The following is a 16,416-nucleotide window of genomic DNA, read 5'->3' on the forward strand; positions in this document are numbered from 1 at the left end:
CTGTGGCTGTCAAATTCAACAGTGGCACAAGCGACCTCAGCTGATAAACATTATGAATTACAGCCTCAGTGATCCGCTTCATAAACAACACCATGTGAACGAGCAAAATGATTGTCAGGTGAAAAGCGTCAATGTCCTCGGCCACATTTTTGTTTGCAGTTTACAAAATCTACTGGTGTCACAGAGACCAGTGACATATCTCAGACACTTTTTTCATTCATATCTTTAAAGGAATAGTTCATAGTTTGGGTGAACTATTCCTTTAAGGGAGTAGGACAATTTTTCTCTTTTCCATAAAAAAACTGCTAACAGCACCTTTTTTGTAATGAACACTGAATATTCCTTTAAGATTGGTTGGTTTGTCGAGCAGCTTGGTAAATTGACAGCTGCTTTTTTTCCCATTTACTCTGCATACACAATGAAATTGTCTTAATTAAAAATCTTTATATATATACAAAGTAATGACATACATGTCAGAAGTTATCTTGCTGACACAATAAAACTTCAGTCACATAAACAACCAAAAATGACCACATTTTAGAGTCGAACAACTAGCTTTTATACACAAATGAACTTCACAACTAAGGCTGCAGAGGTTCTAACACTACAGAGAAATTAGCGGTTCCAGAGGAAAACTATAACGATGATGACTTTGCTGATAAATCCTACAAAGATATTTGTACATGTATGCATTTCTGCATATAGTTGCCTATGGTGCAAAAACTGCAGAAAAAAGAACAATACATTCTTATAACAAAATAAAATATTCTGAGTGTATATATACTGTTCAAAAGAGTACATAAAAAAAACCCTTTGTATGGACACAAAGTATACAGGGTGTGGACATGTGAGATTTAGGGGACTTAAATGTCAGCTCAGTCAAAAGGTCTTGCATAATAAAAACAAATTGTACAAATGTAATGTGCAAACACTGTCCATAATACCCAGACCCCAAAATACCGCAGTACAAATAAATGCATTTTTTCAAAGTTCCTTTTTTGCACCTTTAGTCCAATTCATATGTATTATCCATTGATTTGTTTTGATTTATAAGGGAAAGCAGGGGCTATAATACAGACTTGGACTGTAGCACTGGTATTTGGTGGAGTTTGGGAGTCTGTGTGTCAGCCACTTCAGTCTCTCCTTGCCTAAGTGTGGTAGACATCTCCTTTCTGGGTTGGTTGTTAGCAAACTCTGTGACGCTGAATAGGAATTGCATGCAGCCCACTTTGATGCAACTGCTGTGATGTAGCAATGCTGTGCCCTCCCACCCGGCTCCGCTGCCCCCTATCAGGCTGGAGCTGCTGGCTTTGCAGTTGCAGGGAGACTTGGGACCTCCTTGAGCCTGGCTACTCATCATGCCACCTGCAGGCATCAGCACTGCTCCTGTGCACACCTCCTCAAGTGGCTTCCTTGACCCATTACCTCCTGTAGATTAGGTAACATCCATCATTTTCTAGATTAAGAATTTATTTCAATTGATTCAATAGAAGTATTTGACAAATAGTTTAATATGTTCTAAAAAATGCTTCTGAAAATCAATTCCACATTACCCTTTAATAAGACATTACCCTTTAATAATAGACAGCATTACCCTTTAATAAGACATTTCTGACACCGTCCTCTGGCATTACATAAATATTTGGGTGATACTCACTGATGCTGTTTTGTACTTTGGACGCAAGTCCACTGTGTGAAGTAATGTTCGGTTTGTCAGAGAAGTCACACGAGTAAAGCACATTATCTACAGTTGTCCCATGTTCACTGTAGTTCAGGAGCTCATAATGCTTTGTGTTCTACAGGAGATTCAATTACATTTATAAACATTCATCCATATAATCTAACAAGTCTGACAAGTCTCAATTACTAAAAAAAACGTTGAATTATTTTTCATACAATAAAACAAATGTATTACCAGATTATACTCACTTCATCAAAAAATATGCAGGCATGTTTCCCAGAAACATAATTGCAATGACCATAATTTGTAAGGCACACATCCATTTCAGCACCTAGAAAAAAAAAGTTGTCATAATGCAAAACTCGATGCATATTCAGAATAATGCGCTCTCTCTATTTAATGTTGCTTGTGACAAACCATACCTGTTCCTATGTACAGAGTCCTATAGCACATGTTAACAGCTGCCCCCTTTCCTGTAAAAGGACACAGCACTGCACGAGCTTGCACATCCCTTTTTTGTGCTGAAAAAACAAAAACAAAAGAGAGTACAAAAGACCTGCTACATTACAGCTGCAGTAAAACAGCAGAGCATGATGTGTCTTAAATAAGCTGGTCCAGGAAGCTATGCAAGAGCTTATGCGTGTTGTGTTCTTGGCCCTTACCGTCTGTGTGAGAGGAGGCTTTGGACAGAGAGGCAGTGACAGCTGAAGGGATCCCACTTTTACTCAAAGGCTGAAGTGACTTGGGGGAAATGAGCTGCTGAATCCTCTGCCAGGCCAGGAGTCTGATCAACTCCTCATCCAGTTTATTTAACTCCACTTCTAGAACACACAGAAACAAAGTGAACTAACCAGTGACATTATTTTGATCAGATGTACCTGGAGTTTGCTGGAATTTAATCTTGTGTTTGAAAGATCCAAACAAACTCATTCCAACTCAGGTTACATATCTGTATTGTAATTTGTAGCAGCCAAACATTTTTGAAATTACATCAATATAAAAGTAAAGTGAACCTGGAGGGCTTCATATTCACAATGCAGATAATAAGTGAACGGCATCACAGACTTCCTGAGATGGTCCGAGTGGGCCCGTTAAGTGTGGAAAAACCCTTCCAGAAAAATCTGGTTAAAGTGGAAACCTTACTTCCATCACCTTGAACTGCATTCTTTATGTAGCTATAAAAGCTGCCTATTGAGGAGGGGAGCACAGAGCCTTTCCCTATATACATAACATCAGGACTCTGAGAAATAAGGACATGAAAAGTCTTACAATTGGTTTAATGGCATCTTCTCAATTCAGATTTATCCAACAAAAAGGCCCATTGGTCTGTAATGGGGTCAGTTAACCTCTCCAACTCTGGAGCATTTTTGGGCTGCTGCCTGCCATTTTTCACACTCAAATTTAAAAGCTCACCATTTACACCTACTGTGGACTATTTACCAAAAGTTGGTCTAATTGTTTCAGATTTATTTCATATAATTCATAAATAATATTGCATACGTTTACAATCTTATGATGAATAGAATTAAAAAAATATGTGTAAGCATGTAATTCTGATTCTGTTCACACCACCTCCCACCAAAAAGTCTTATTTTGTTCCACTGAATGTCAGCAAGTGCTAGAAAATATAATTTTTCTTCTATCAACTTTCATCACAAAATTCCAGACTGAAATGTAGCTGCACTCTAACACAGTTTAGCCCTCACAGATATGAACGTCCACAGACATTGTCTAATTTTCAGTTCATGCACCACCCCCAATGTTTCATCAAATATCACAGCCTCTGAGTGGACTAGAAGCTCAATCTAGGTGTCATTACAAAGTGGAGATTCACCTCTTTGCAAATATGTATAACAGTTTATCATCAATAGTCGATAACATACATTTCCAATTATTTGTTTAGCACGCTTTTCCTGCTGGACTGCATATTTTGTTCTGGACATCTAAGATATAACATTGGATTATTCACACAAGGAAGCTCATAAACATGTAAAAATTGGAAAATTATTTTGAAAACTGGCTATGGTAGAAGCAGATATATAGTTTAGCTATTTGGGGTTTAGAGCAGCAGTGATCGGCTCATAAAAGAGACATTTGTATTTGATGCCTTATTTCACTTTGTGATTCTTTCAATAATCTTTCAATCTGTGGTATATGGGCAACAATATAAAGTACAGTTGCATTGCTGAGAATAAGAGCTTTCATTCGATATATGATTTGTCTATTGAAGTGCAATTTGAAAGACTTTTATTTTCATATTTAAAATTTCTACCACATAACCACTAGGTGTCGCTGATTTTTAGAATGTTTTCAGGCATTATTTTTTTATTTTATGTTACATAAATGCAGAAGTGATGGTTAGCTATGAAAAGTTCAGATTCTAAGCTTTCTGGTAAGCCTGACTTATGTATTTGGAGACTTGAACATTTTAAACATAAACTTTTTTTCGTGACATGACTCCCTTTTTGGACCCACTCTGCAGAGTTGAAGAGGTTAAACTAAATGTAAAGATTGACTAACTTTACAAGTGGACTTCATGGATGACAAATGTTTGGAACACCACCCATTTAAAGGAATCGTTCACCTAAAATGAAAATGGTCAATTTACTCACCTTCATGCAGTTCAAAAACCCTTTTCTTTATTCTGTGAAACACAAAAGTAGTTATTTATAGAAGTCCATGCTGCTCTTTTCCATACAATGAAAATGGCAGCCACGACTGTCAAGCTAGATTTCTAGTGAATACCATGCTTTCTGGAAACTAATTTGCACCTGAATACAAGTTGCATTGCATTGCAAGTCGCGTTGTTGACTTCCCTTCAGCTGCTCAAAATGTGAAGACCCCATTAAGATAACCGCAGAATCTATGCATTGTATCAGGCAATATTTGGCCTTTATTTTATTTAAAGTACTTGCTTTAAGTAATAGTGTGTAACAGTTTTGCACATTCTGTTTATGATTCATAAAAATAACATGACTAATAAGCCACATCTGTTTATACCATGTGTAACTCTATGCTGTATACTTTTAGTCTGCAAGTAAAACAATATGCCTGCTGTATTAAATTCATTTATTAACTTTACAGACTATTTATTGTTATTTCTGATTTTTGCAACTATTTGCTATGCACTTATTATCCAGAACCCTGACTAAATTGTTTTTACTACAAGTGTGATGGAATGTCATTTTGTTGGCATGGGAGCGGATGTGTTTGCCAGCGGTCTAGAGTTTGTTAGAACAATAATGTAATGATGGGACAGAATATTTAAACTGGTTGGATAAAGTATTTTGCAAAGGCAAAATATCCTGAATAAGCTACTTTAGACCACTACTTTAAAACCGCCTCTATGACTGACATCAGTTTCTTTGCAAGCATATGTATTTCAGTGTGCAGTTTGTTTGACCGTCTGACATCAGTTATGTCAAAAATTATGTAAATAATTCACTTCAGACTATAAATCACAGTACCTTTCTGATGATGAAAAAACCTGCGATTTTTCTTCCAAGAAATACAGCAATGACTTATATTTCCATTTGTTCCTAACACAAAGCTATGGCACGGATTCAGAAAACTTAGAATAATGTGCAAATGTAGTATGGGCTACTCTTTTATTATGCTTTATGTTCTTTGTGGAGTTTGACAGCCCCTGGTCCCCATCCACTTTAATTATTGGACATTATACATAACTGCTTTAGTGCAACACAGAAGAAAGCCGTAAAGGTTTGGAACATATCTAAAGTAACAAGTAAATGCCAGAATTTTTATTTTTGGAAGAACCATCCCTTTAAGTGCTGTGTAGGCACAAATACCTTTAGTTTGAGAAGACAAGCTGCTGTTCATTCCTGACAAATTCCCTACAGCTGCAGCTAAGCCATGATGATTGCCAGGAGAGTCTGAAGCAAGGCTGGTAGATGAAGTGGTATCTCTCTGCATACATGAGCTGAGGGGACTACTGCTCTCAGTCTTAATGTCTACATGGTTGTGCAGGGCTGGCACGAGTGGAGTTTGTGGTTTAGAAGGGCTACTGGGCCTGTGTGGGGTGTTACCCTCACACACAACAGGCCCATTCACTCCTGTACCTTTCTCTACTGGATTATCAGCATCACTATGACAAGGGCTTTCTGGCTGTTCAGGTACTTGAGAGTGCAGCACAGGGGCCCATTGGGGGCCAACTGGTATACCGCTGGACTGGAGGCAGTCAGCAGGTAGTGCAGGCTTGCAGGGAGAATCTTGAGAGCAGAGATCCTGTGTCTCCATACACTCCTCAGTCTTCATGTCTATCCGCTCCAAATCCCTGTGGGATGATGACATCTGCTTAGCAGATAAATGTTTCATAATACTACACTGAAGTGCAATGACATGCCGAAGCCACTGTTGGAAAAAAAAAAAGAAAAGTGAGTGAATCCTTTTGCAGCGATACCTGGGTTTTTGATGCATAACATGTTCATGGACTTTTATTTTTATTCATTATCATCAAAACTTAAGGTTAAAATGGGGTTCTTAAAGGGTTAGTTAACATAAGTAGTAAAATTCTGACAAAATGGTCCTGTGGTGTGACAAATTTCCATGTAATCTCTCAATTAATACGAGTTCATAAAGGTATTCATAATTATAAAATAATTGATAAGTTTAGTTTGATTTATACAAATGTTTTATATTGAATTCAGTATATTTACTTCCTCTTGTTCATCTTCGCTGGTTAGATACTGGGTGGGTGACGAATGTTCTTGCTCCATGAAGCCATTCGTGATCAGCTCTCCATTGCGAAGGCCCACTTGACCCATCAGTACAGGGGGGTTTTGGTAGTGACTTTTAATGGCATTGGGGACCTATGAGCACATATCAAAATTGGAGACCAATTAGTCAAAGCTGCTTTGTGTACAAAGGCACCTTTAGAATAGCTGTCGTCACGAATATCATGTTGTTCAACCTTTAAAGTCTTTTTCTTGATGTGCCGAACACCTCTGCGGTTAGGATGGTGTTGACGGTGAACCCACCGCAGGAAGTTTACTTTTACAGCATGCTGAGACAGTCTGTCTTGAAACTGATCGAAGATCTGGCAACGCGTGCTGAGGGTCATGTTCTTTTGGTTTAGCTAGAATGGAAATGAAAACAAGACTTGATTTTAATTAAAGGGAGACATAAAGTTAATCACTTCAGATAAAATTAGAATTATTTTAGAAATCTAGTTTAAAACATGTCAAGTTCATATAAATTTAATCTTGAAGTCCATGATGGTTTTTCAAATTCTGAACAAAATGTATAGCATTTTGTTTTAAAGCAAAAAACAAAAAAATATTTATGGACTTTAAAATGAAATGTGGTTTAAACTTCAAGTAAAATCTATTTACAACTTCCCTTGTACCTTGAATACACAACCTAAACATAATCAATCATTTCAAAAAAGTTTTCAAGGTCAAATTAATTTACAAATTTAATGTATTTTTGAGACAAGAATAACAATAAGTTCTCTGGTTACACCAAATGACCTCAACAAAATGTGCCTTTTCATAGAAATGTCAAAATATGGATATTTTAATGATTTATTTAAATATTTTAGAATAAACAGTCTTGAGGCTCTAAACGGGTGGTGATGGTGGACAGACGTTTTTCAAATATCAAACATTTTAAAATAAAATTATTTCACAGCCTTTTTAAAATAAAAATAATTAGTCTGAACTACTTGTACCAAAAAAAAAAAAAAAAAATTCTTTCAGCTTTCAATGAGACTTTTTACTGTCTCAGTAAAATACACAACATACATTTTTTTTTTACTTTAAAACACAGAAAAAAATATCAAAATGACTCTGAATTCAGTAACAGAAAACATATTCATAGAGGTGTATTCAAACAATTGTTTAGTGTAAATTGTTATTTTTTTAACAATACAATATTTTATATATATATATGAGAGATAAAGAGAAAATTAGCATTGACCCAAAAAGACATGCTGATCTCAGTACTCAACATCTTTTTGACAAGTTTTGATAATGGGACTCCAGAGATTTTTCCTGCACTGGTTTAATTATAATCTAACGAAAATCCTGAAACCGAACAGTACAGCGTAACAATTTTACTCCTCCGAGTCAACATTTCGAAATGAATAATACCTGATATAAGACTTAGACACTCACCACAATGTGCTCTACATGGTTGGGGCACATCCATCTCCCAGTGGGCATGGCAGTAAGAGGGGGGTCCAGGCAGTCCATGTGGAACAAGAGTGCACAGTAATCACACTGGATCAGAGGAGCTACCCTACAGCTCCTGTGGATTAAGAAGAGAGAGGTACCTGATGCAATGACCACAAATCAATGGTTTTAACTTGGTCGTTTAGAAAGCCTAACAGTCATAAATAATGTTTTGATTACAACAAACGTGACATGGGGATGTTATTTGGACTGTAACATGTTGCTGATCAGTGTCAGGCAGAGTAGCTGGACTCTTACTTGCTGCAGGTGAAACACACTTTCACTGGCAGAGGGACCAGCCCACTGGGATCCAGTTCATGTTGTGGCCTCTTTACATTCTTGCCTATTGCCTCCTCTTTCCTTCTGCGCTTACTGCTGCCTGTAGACACACACACACAGGTTTTTAAAAAACACAATAAAGCAACAAATCTTGTCTAGCAGCTAGTTCCAGTCCTTTAATCTGATTTGGATAAGTGGCTTTGCAAGAGTGCAGATAATTAGTGTAACAGCGCTGGGAGGCGTAACGCTTTAAGTTCGGTTTTTAAAGATTTCAAGTTTCAGTGGCATGCCCAAAATTAAAGGCTTATAACTCTACAAAAAACCTAAAGAAGGTCAATTGTTTGGTATAACTTTAAAGAAAAAAAATTCAAATTTTTAAATGAAATAGATTATGGTAAATTATGATGGTAAAAGACTCTCAGCCTAAGAAACTGCTGGAGAGGAAAAAAAAAATAATTTTCCCCCTGATTTGACATTATATATCCCAGAGTGTAAATAAGGTAGTTTTGTTCCCAATTGTGTCACCTGTAAAGGCGTAAAATTTAGTGTTGATATGACAAAGCAATTAAAAGTTATAGCAGAACAAACATAATTTATCCTAGTGTCCAAAAGCCGCTCTAAACAAATAAAACATTATAATTGTACATAAGAACACATGCAAATATAACAATCACTAAGGGTGTGCTCTCTCTTCAAAGCATGCAGGCATGATGTGACAAGGAGGAGGGCGTGGCCGTGCTGAGAGGATGCACGCCTGGCGATGAGCTGCCCAATCAGCAGGAGAGGGATAGAGGAGGAGCCGGGGATGCCAGAGAGAGAGACAGAGAGATGCACGCAGCTGCTCTGTGTGTGTGTTCGTCAAGGTGTCGTTGTGTTTCAGTTCTGAGTTTTATGCTAATAAAAGTCTTGTTAATTGTAATCCAGTTCCTGCTTCCTCATTTCCCGAACCTTGTTTTCACATGAGTAACAAAAGCTCATTAAGTTCCATTCTGTGTCATTTGAGCCATCATTGAGTCTGTGTCATATACTTTGTGCCATCTCCTGGTGGCTATATTTTTGATTGAATGATCTTCTCTGCCCATATTTGGATGACTTCCACCTCTGGTTGCAATGATCTGAAACCTAATATGATTGTTTTAGCTGGACAATGCATTACATAATTCCCGATGACGTCATCTGATTCAGGAAACCGTGTTTTTAGCCAGATAGCAAATGTCGTGTGGATTATCTAATGATTTTTTCGTCAAGTTCCAGGCGAAAATGTGGCATACAAGCAACACTATTTACATGAAACATTTATGTCAAAGACATATACGGTGCAATAATGCAATATTTTTGTCTCCAAGTTGTCTTCGAGAGCTTTCCAAAGACATATGATACGTTGCTATTTGATCAGTTATATTTTTTTACCGATTAAAATATTATGTACATTGCAAAATTATTAATAAAATATAAAAACAGACGATTCTGATTTGTCTGCAATTTCAAAGCACCTGTCCAGTTATGTCATAATGCCTTCATTCATTGTAAAGAACAGCTTTAAAACGATACCTATTTTGTGTTGGTCAAGACTGTAGTTATTAATATTTTAATCATTATTTTGTTCAGCTGTTTGGGGTTAACTGTTTGTATTTTTCCATTTGTTTGTGTTTGCAGTGTTCTACACAGGCAGTCAGTCTGAGCGTTTCTCTGCGACACAATGTTGATCCTGCTTTGGCTTTGTTTGAAACAATTTTCATTTAATAAAATCAGGGCTCCCACACTTTTTGACCACTTTACTTCTGTGATATTTTCCAGTCATTTGGAGAAATGGTAAAGATTTCAAAAAATTATTTTATAAAGAGTACGAAGAGAATTTTCTAGCTAATGAAATATTACAGAGATTAGTTAAAAAGAAATGGCATTAGTTAAAAAAAATTATATTACATAAATAATGACTTATGCATGACTTTTAAGATTTAAATAAATTCCATAAATTTTTTAGCCCTGGAAAAAGCCATTTTAAAATTCCCTGATATTTCAGGTTTTCTATGACTTTGGAAACCCTGAAAAATAAAATTACCTGCCCATATTGTGTCTAAAAGTTACTCCGTACTCACTTCCTGATTATAGAACTGTTGTACAAAAGCAATATCACAATCATGATGTTGATATTCAGTGCAGCACTCTTGCTTGTATGAAATTACTTAAAAACAAAATGCCAATATATCTGGGTGATTTCCTCAAACATGTAGAATGTGTGAATGAAGTCCTACCTGGCAGTGAAGTGGTGCATGTAAGCTCAGTGGGTAGCTGGAACTGTGTGGGGTTTCTCTCCATGGCTGCAGCAATCAGCAGCTGGAAAGGTTTCTTCAGACGAGGCATGGCACTTTCTGACTCAGAGCCCTGCACCTCGTCTTCCACGTCCATCAGGTCCTCATCCACATCATTGTGTTCTGACAATGTGGGCGTATCAGTGGATGCATTGGAGGTGGGTGTGCCTGGCCGACTGCTTGTCCGGCGTTCGAGAAGTCTGACCTGTGCCACGGCCAGTCTCAGTCCTCCTGATGCAGCCGAGGGCAGACCGTCCAGACGCAAAGTGCCCAGCTCTAGCTCCGCTGGAGGAGAGGACGAGCGCTTTGATAACTGCCGCTCTAATGCACCGTTCACCTGCTCAGTCTTCTGCTCACGCTTCTAGACAATCAAAACATCACATTATAAATTATTTTCACTTAAACAAATTGATGAATGTATGTGGTTTGTGATTTAATGCCATGCCAGATTTCTTGGCTATTTTCATTGCAAAAACCAGGTTAAAATATAATACAAAGTATAGTGATTAAAAACCTAAATAAAAGGTATTTTTGATTATGTATAAAAAAATAAATAAATGAATCTGGTCTGACAAGGATCAGCTGATGAATTAAAACCACAACAATCAAATAAAATATGCTTCAGAGTAAAATGAATGTCTGTATCTGGTAAATTATCAAATGTTTCAGTACTCCAAAAGGCATACATGTATTGTACACATTTAAAGCTTCTTCAAATACATGGCAAAGCAAAGCTACAAGGGCAAATGTTATTATTTCAACCACCTTCTTGCGGACACAGCAGCGATGACACATCCAGTCACCAGGAGGAAGCATCTCTCTGCTCAAAGGCGGATTACTGTGAAGATGTAAATATTTTGTATCACAAATCTTGGTGTTTTTAGAAACATAATATGGTATTATCTCTTGTTGCATGTTATAAAACTTGTTATAACTCAGCAAAAAAGACAAAATTACAATTAAACACAATTAAAAGCTTTGGCATGAAAAATACTTTAGAGGTTAACCCACACTATAGTGATTTAGAGGAACCCCACACTATACATCACACTTTTATGTCTTGGCATAAACCACATCCCCAATGTACATAATTAAAAAAGGCTAAATAATTAATATATTTATGAAGGGTTAAATGGAAAGGAGGTGGCGAGAACCATCTTGACAATATCAATAATAGTTTAAAATAAAACTGAAACAAAAAGACAAACACACAAAGGTGTCAGACAGCTGTCCGTAAATCTCTCTCTCTCTCACTCACTGCAGCTTCCAGTCAGCCTTTATCCCTCATTAAGGGCCCCCGGTATGCAGAATCACGACCCGGCCCTGCCCTCCGCCCTGTCACAATATTACTTTGACAAATACAAATATGTAGTATAAATAGTATCGTCTCTAACCTAATAATTAAAAAAAAAAAATGTTGATTAAAGATGCAAGTATAATTCTGAGTGTCATATATAGTCACTGTAGACTAGCTCTACATTACAATGAAAGTGAATGATGACCAGAACTTTGGAGTAGGGCTGAAACAATTAGTCAACTTTATCGACAACGGCGACAATAAAAAATTGTCTGAAATTTTTTTTTGTCGTCGAATAGTCATTAGATCTCATTTAATGCAACATGAGATCACATTAAACGTTAATAATGATGATGTGCGAGAGCAGCACTGCAGTTTGCGCCTGACTGAGGAGAGGAAGAATTACACAGATCACAGATGCACTCTAAACTTTCCAAACAGCTTCAGGTGATGTAGATCGCAAAGTATGAGGGGATTATAAAGCAAAATTACTAAATAAGTAAATACTGAAGAACTCTCGTTGTGAAATAAGTGGAGTTGGAGCTGCTGCTCCGCTGAAGCAAAACTTGCGTGTTGAGCGTCTTTAAAAGAAACACCCCGGCATTACATCTTTAATGCAGTTATATTTAATGCATTAAAGCTTTATTAAAGTTCAAATAATATGAAAGCAGATCATGATACAAACTCTGAAATGGGCATTTCTCTATGCGGTCAGCGCCTCTTCTATGAGTTGCGTGAAGTATCTCAATCTAAGGGGGAGAGATTGAAACTGCATTCGGCAAATGCACACTCTGTTGCTGCAGCTAGATTATAACGTGATTGCTCGTGACTTACTAAATCATAACATATGTGTCACTGAGCATTTCTTAGCGTGAATAAAATTGGCAACACAATTTATTTATTATTATTTTTTGGTTATTTTATCCCCTTTTCTCCCAATTTGGAATGCCCAATTTCCACTACTTAGTAGGTCCTCATGGTGGCGCGGTTTCTCAACTCAGTCCGGGTGGTGGTGGACAAATCTCTGTTGCCTCCACTTCTGAGACAGTCAATATGCGCATCTTATCACGTGACATGCTGTGCATGACAGCGCGGAGACTCCGTATGTGGAGCCTCATGCTACACTCCGTGATCCACGCACAACTTACCATGCACCACACTGAGAGCTGGAACCCCTAATCAGGACCACAAGGAGGTTACCCTATGTGACTCTACCCTCCCTAGCAACCGGGCCAAATTGGTTGCTTAGGAGACTGGATGGAGTGACTCCGCACGCCCTGGATTCGAATTCGCGACTCCAGGGGTGGCAGTCCGCATCAATACTCGCAGAGCTACCCAGGCCCCCTATTGAATATAATATTAAAAATACAATATTTTAAAATACCAAAATCCTGTAAAAAAAGATGTATTAATTTGAGAAACAGCATAAGATATTTACACTTGCTTTTAGAGAATATATCTTGAATATACATATATTTTGTCTTTACTGCACTCACAGAAGTATAACCAATTGAAAAAATACACTTATATACAAAATACACTTATATTTATATTCTATACTTTATATTTTCATATTACTTATACATTACTTAATAATACTATATTTTCTATTTTATACTTACATTCTCTTCAAGCAAGTCTAAATATCTTATATATTGCTTCTCAATTAAATGCATATTGTTTTAAGGATTTTTAGACAATTCTAAATGGAAAACAAGACAAAAACACTTGATGATAAAAGGATTTTTTGCAGTGAATTTCTTTACTGAATTAAACCTAACAAAATGTTTTTTTTCCATTTAATTCAGTGAAAGTCATTAAGAGGTATTTTTAAAAGATGATTTTTGTCCACTTTAGTGTTAGTAAGCATGTTTAATACAACCTAAATAATCGGTTAAGTGCTAATGATTAATCGTTGCAATAACTGACGAATAGTCAATGGTAATGGTTAGATTAACCAATTATCAAAATAATTGTTAGTTGCAGCCCTACTTTGATGGTCCAAAAAATATATAACTGCACCATAAAAGTAATCCATATGAATCAAGTGGTTAATTCCATGTTTTCAGAAGTGATATGATAGGTAAGGTTACGAAAGAGATAAATATTTAAATGTTTTTTTACTATAAATATCCACAATCACATTATCCTTCTTTAGTTTTTGGCAATTCACATTTTTTGTGCATACTGCCAACTACAGGGCAGGGAAGATAATTTATAGTGAAAAAGGACATACAGTTTGATCTGTTTGTCACCCACACTTATCATATAGCTTCTGAAGAAATTGATTTAACCACTGGAGTCTTATGGATTATTTTCTTGCTGCCTTTGTGATTTTTGAAGCTTACATTTTTTTTTTATATATATTCTTCTAAAAACCTTTGTCTATGTTCAGCAGAAATCATACACATCTGGAGGGTGAGCAAATGATAATTTTCATTTGTGAGTGAACTATCCCTTTCAAACATTTGCTCAAGCTTAAATCTGTCTGGGAACAGTGAATTAACAGTATGTCATGTATTACAGTACAATCTAGAATGGAGCAAAGAAAGGACATGTCATTTTTCTATGCTGGTTGATGTAGGAGTGAGGAAGTGGTCAATCTTTTGTTGCGTGAATCAAATATGCAATATTGCTCTCACACAATCTACAGGAACTGTGTGCAATGTGCTTCTGGGGACCTGCTAAACATAGTGTAGATTTTAATCAGGGTTATTTATTCACCCTTACATTGTTCCAAACCTGTATGACTTTCTTTCTCTATGGAACACAACAAGAAATGTTAGGCAGAATGACCATTCACTTTCATTGCACCTTCTTTCCCTCCATACAATAAAAGTGAATTGTGACTGAGGCTGTCATTCTGCCCGACATCTCCTTTATTTATTTTTGGTTGAAGTATCCCTTTAAAGAAACAAATGAAAAAGTGTACCAGCACTGCAGGTGAAAAGCAGCCGGACAGTGATCACAGCAGAGCAGGTCTCCTCCCTCACGGCAGCTATCACAGGTGTCATGGTTTGTGGCTCTGCCTCCTCTTCTGGTCTCCCTCTCTGGTTTTCGTCTTTTCTCTGCATCCTCAGAGCGTGGAGGGGCAAGCAGCTGTTGGATTTGCTGCAACAGGATAGCATATTCACTTCAAGCTTTCAAATGAAGAAAAAATCTGTAGTTACACTGACACTGAAGTGAGTTGTGCAATGCTCAAGCCTCAGAATGAATTGCTTCATACATTCAACTATGAGAAGTTCATTAAACTTTCTTCCATGTCAAATCAGTTCTCACCAGGTAAGCCCAATAAAACAGTTTAGCTAATCTACTTTATATAGGTTTGATATATAAAGACAGTCTTCTCGTTGATTCTACTCTCCAGTCAGGCAAATGTCTGAGCCAGGCTGGAAAAGGCCTACTGCAGTATAAACTCAGCAGAGCAAATGGCCACAAGAGACAGATTTTCATTCTGCAGCCAACATTGCACACTGATTCATATTTACACATCAAATCATACATATACGCATATATAAGTCAGTCATTTTGGGCACAGCTGAAGGGCAACTAGGCTTACCTCCATTAGGCCCCCAGACGTGTCCAAATCGTACAGAATCTTTGGGGTCTCCATTTTGTCCCACATTCAGACGGCTGATGTGTAGCATCAACACACAATCCGCCAACAATGCCCTCTTTCCTCCGATCCAGTCGGGTCTACCTGCTGCCTTTAATACGTATTAGAGAAATTCAACGACACTGACCGACAATCTTACAAATGAAGTGGCTTGGCTGCTCGAGCTTCAGATAGCTAGCTAGCAGCTAGGACTATCAACAAAGAAAAGCACAGCTCTCGCTAGAGATTTAATCAAAACCAAGAGCTGACCTGTCGCTTAAAGCTCTCGTTTAAGTGCAAATATCTCTGTTATTTTAATTTCAGCTTGCTGTCTGGTTCAGTATTGAAGGTTTCCTGTGGGATGTGAAGGCCTAGCTCGCTAGCCTAGCAGCATCCTCTGCTTCAGCAGCAGCCGCCTGCAGAGATGAGTGTAAACATTCACGGGTGTCTGTCCCCATCGCATAATGACTGAGAAAGCGCTTTCCGTCGCCAAAAAAATTAAGTTTGCTGGGTTGTTCCGCGGCTGTTAGGTCCTCATGTGCAGAAACACTCCTGAATGACAGCAGTGAAGAGCAGAAGTGTTGTTGTGAAAATACACTGCTAGTAGCTATGCTATCTGGCTGGCGTTGCCCTCCTCAACAGGGCTGGAATGAAGTCTGCGCATGCGTACTAGGACGTTGGGAACGACAACTCGTAGTGTTAGTCTGGGGGATATCACACTAATAGAATTGGGTAAGAACCCTGCAGGCCATGTTTTCTCTAACATGCCAGTGTTGGGTATTAATGGACTACATTATGGAATACAGTACATGATTTGGATTACGTACTCAGATTACATAAAGATTAAAGAGAATTAAGGATGAAAGACTACGTGTAATCAGATTACATAATATATAAATTAAAAATATAGTTCACATAAAAATGTATTATTTCATAATTTACTCACCCTCATGCCTTCCCTAATGTGTATAACTTTCTTTCTTCTGTTGAACACAAATTAGGATTTTTAGAAGAATATCTCAGCTCTGTTGATCCTCATAATGCAAGTAAATGGTGGCCAG

The 16,416-nt window shown here is 37.4% G+C and overlaps 1 protein-coding gene across 2 annotated transcripts; it reads right to left on the bottom strand.

The window, feature by feature from the left end:
- Positions 1-432: 432 nt before the first annotated feature.
- phf12b (PHD finger protein 12b) lies at positions 433-15,986 on the bottom strand. 2 transcript variants are annotated; one of them, XM_052107209.1, is made up of 14 exons: positions 15,320-15,986; positions 14,693-14,871; positions 11,229-11,301; positions 10,407-10,824; positions 8,131-8,251; positions 7,816-7,948; positions 6,612-6,776; positions 6,358-6,510; positions 5,491-6,052; positions 2,344-2,499; positions 2,104-2,202; positions 1,930-2,012; positions 1,658-1,796; positions 433-1,428 (listed from the first exon to the last, which is right to left on the bottom strand). In XM_052107209.1, the coding sequence occupies exons 1-14, from the start codon at positions 15,383-15,385 to the stop codon at positions 1,067-1,069; spliced, it is 2,709 nt and encodes a 902-aa protein (XP_051963169.1). In that variant the 5' UTR covers positions 15,386-15,986; the 3' UTR covers positions 433-1,066. The 2 variants fall into 2 exon arrangements, with proteins under 2 accessions (XP_051963169.1, XP_051963168.1); XM_052107208.1 differs by having other exon boundaries at positions 2,344-2,502.
- Positions 15,987-16,416: the final 430 nt, after the last annotated feature.

The sequence above is a fragment of the Xyrauchen texanus genome, chromosome 36 (assembly GCF_025860055.1).
Source record: "Xyrauchen texanus isolate HMW12.3.18 chromosome 36, RBS_HiC_50CHRs, whole genome shotgun sequence".
NCBI classification, from domain to species: domain Eukaryota; kingdom Metazoa; phylum Chordata; class Actinopteri; order Cypriniformes; family Catostomidae; genus Xyrauchen; species Xyrauchen texanus.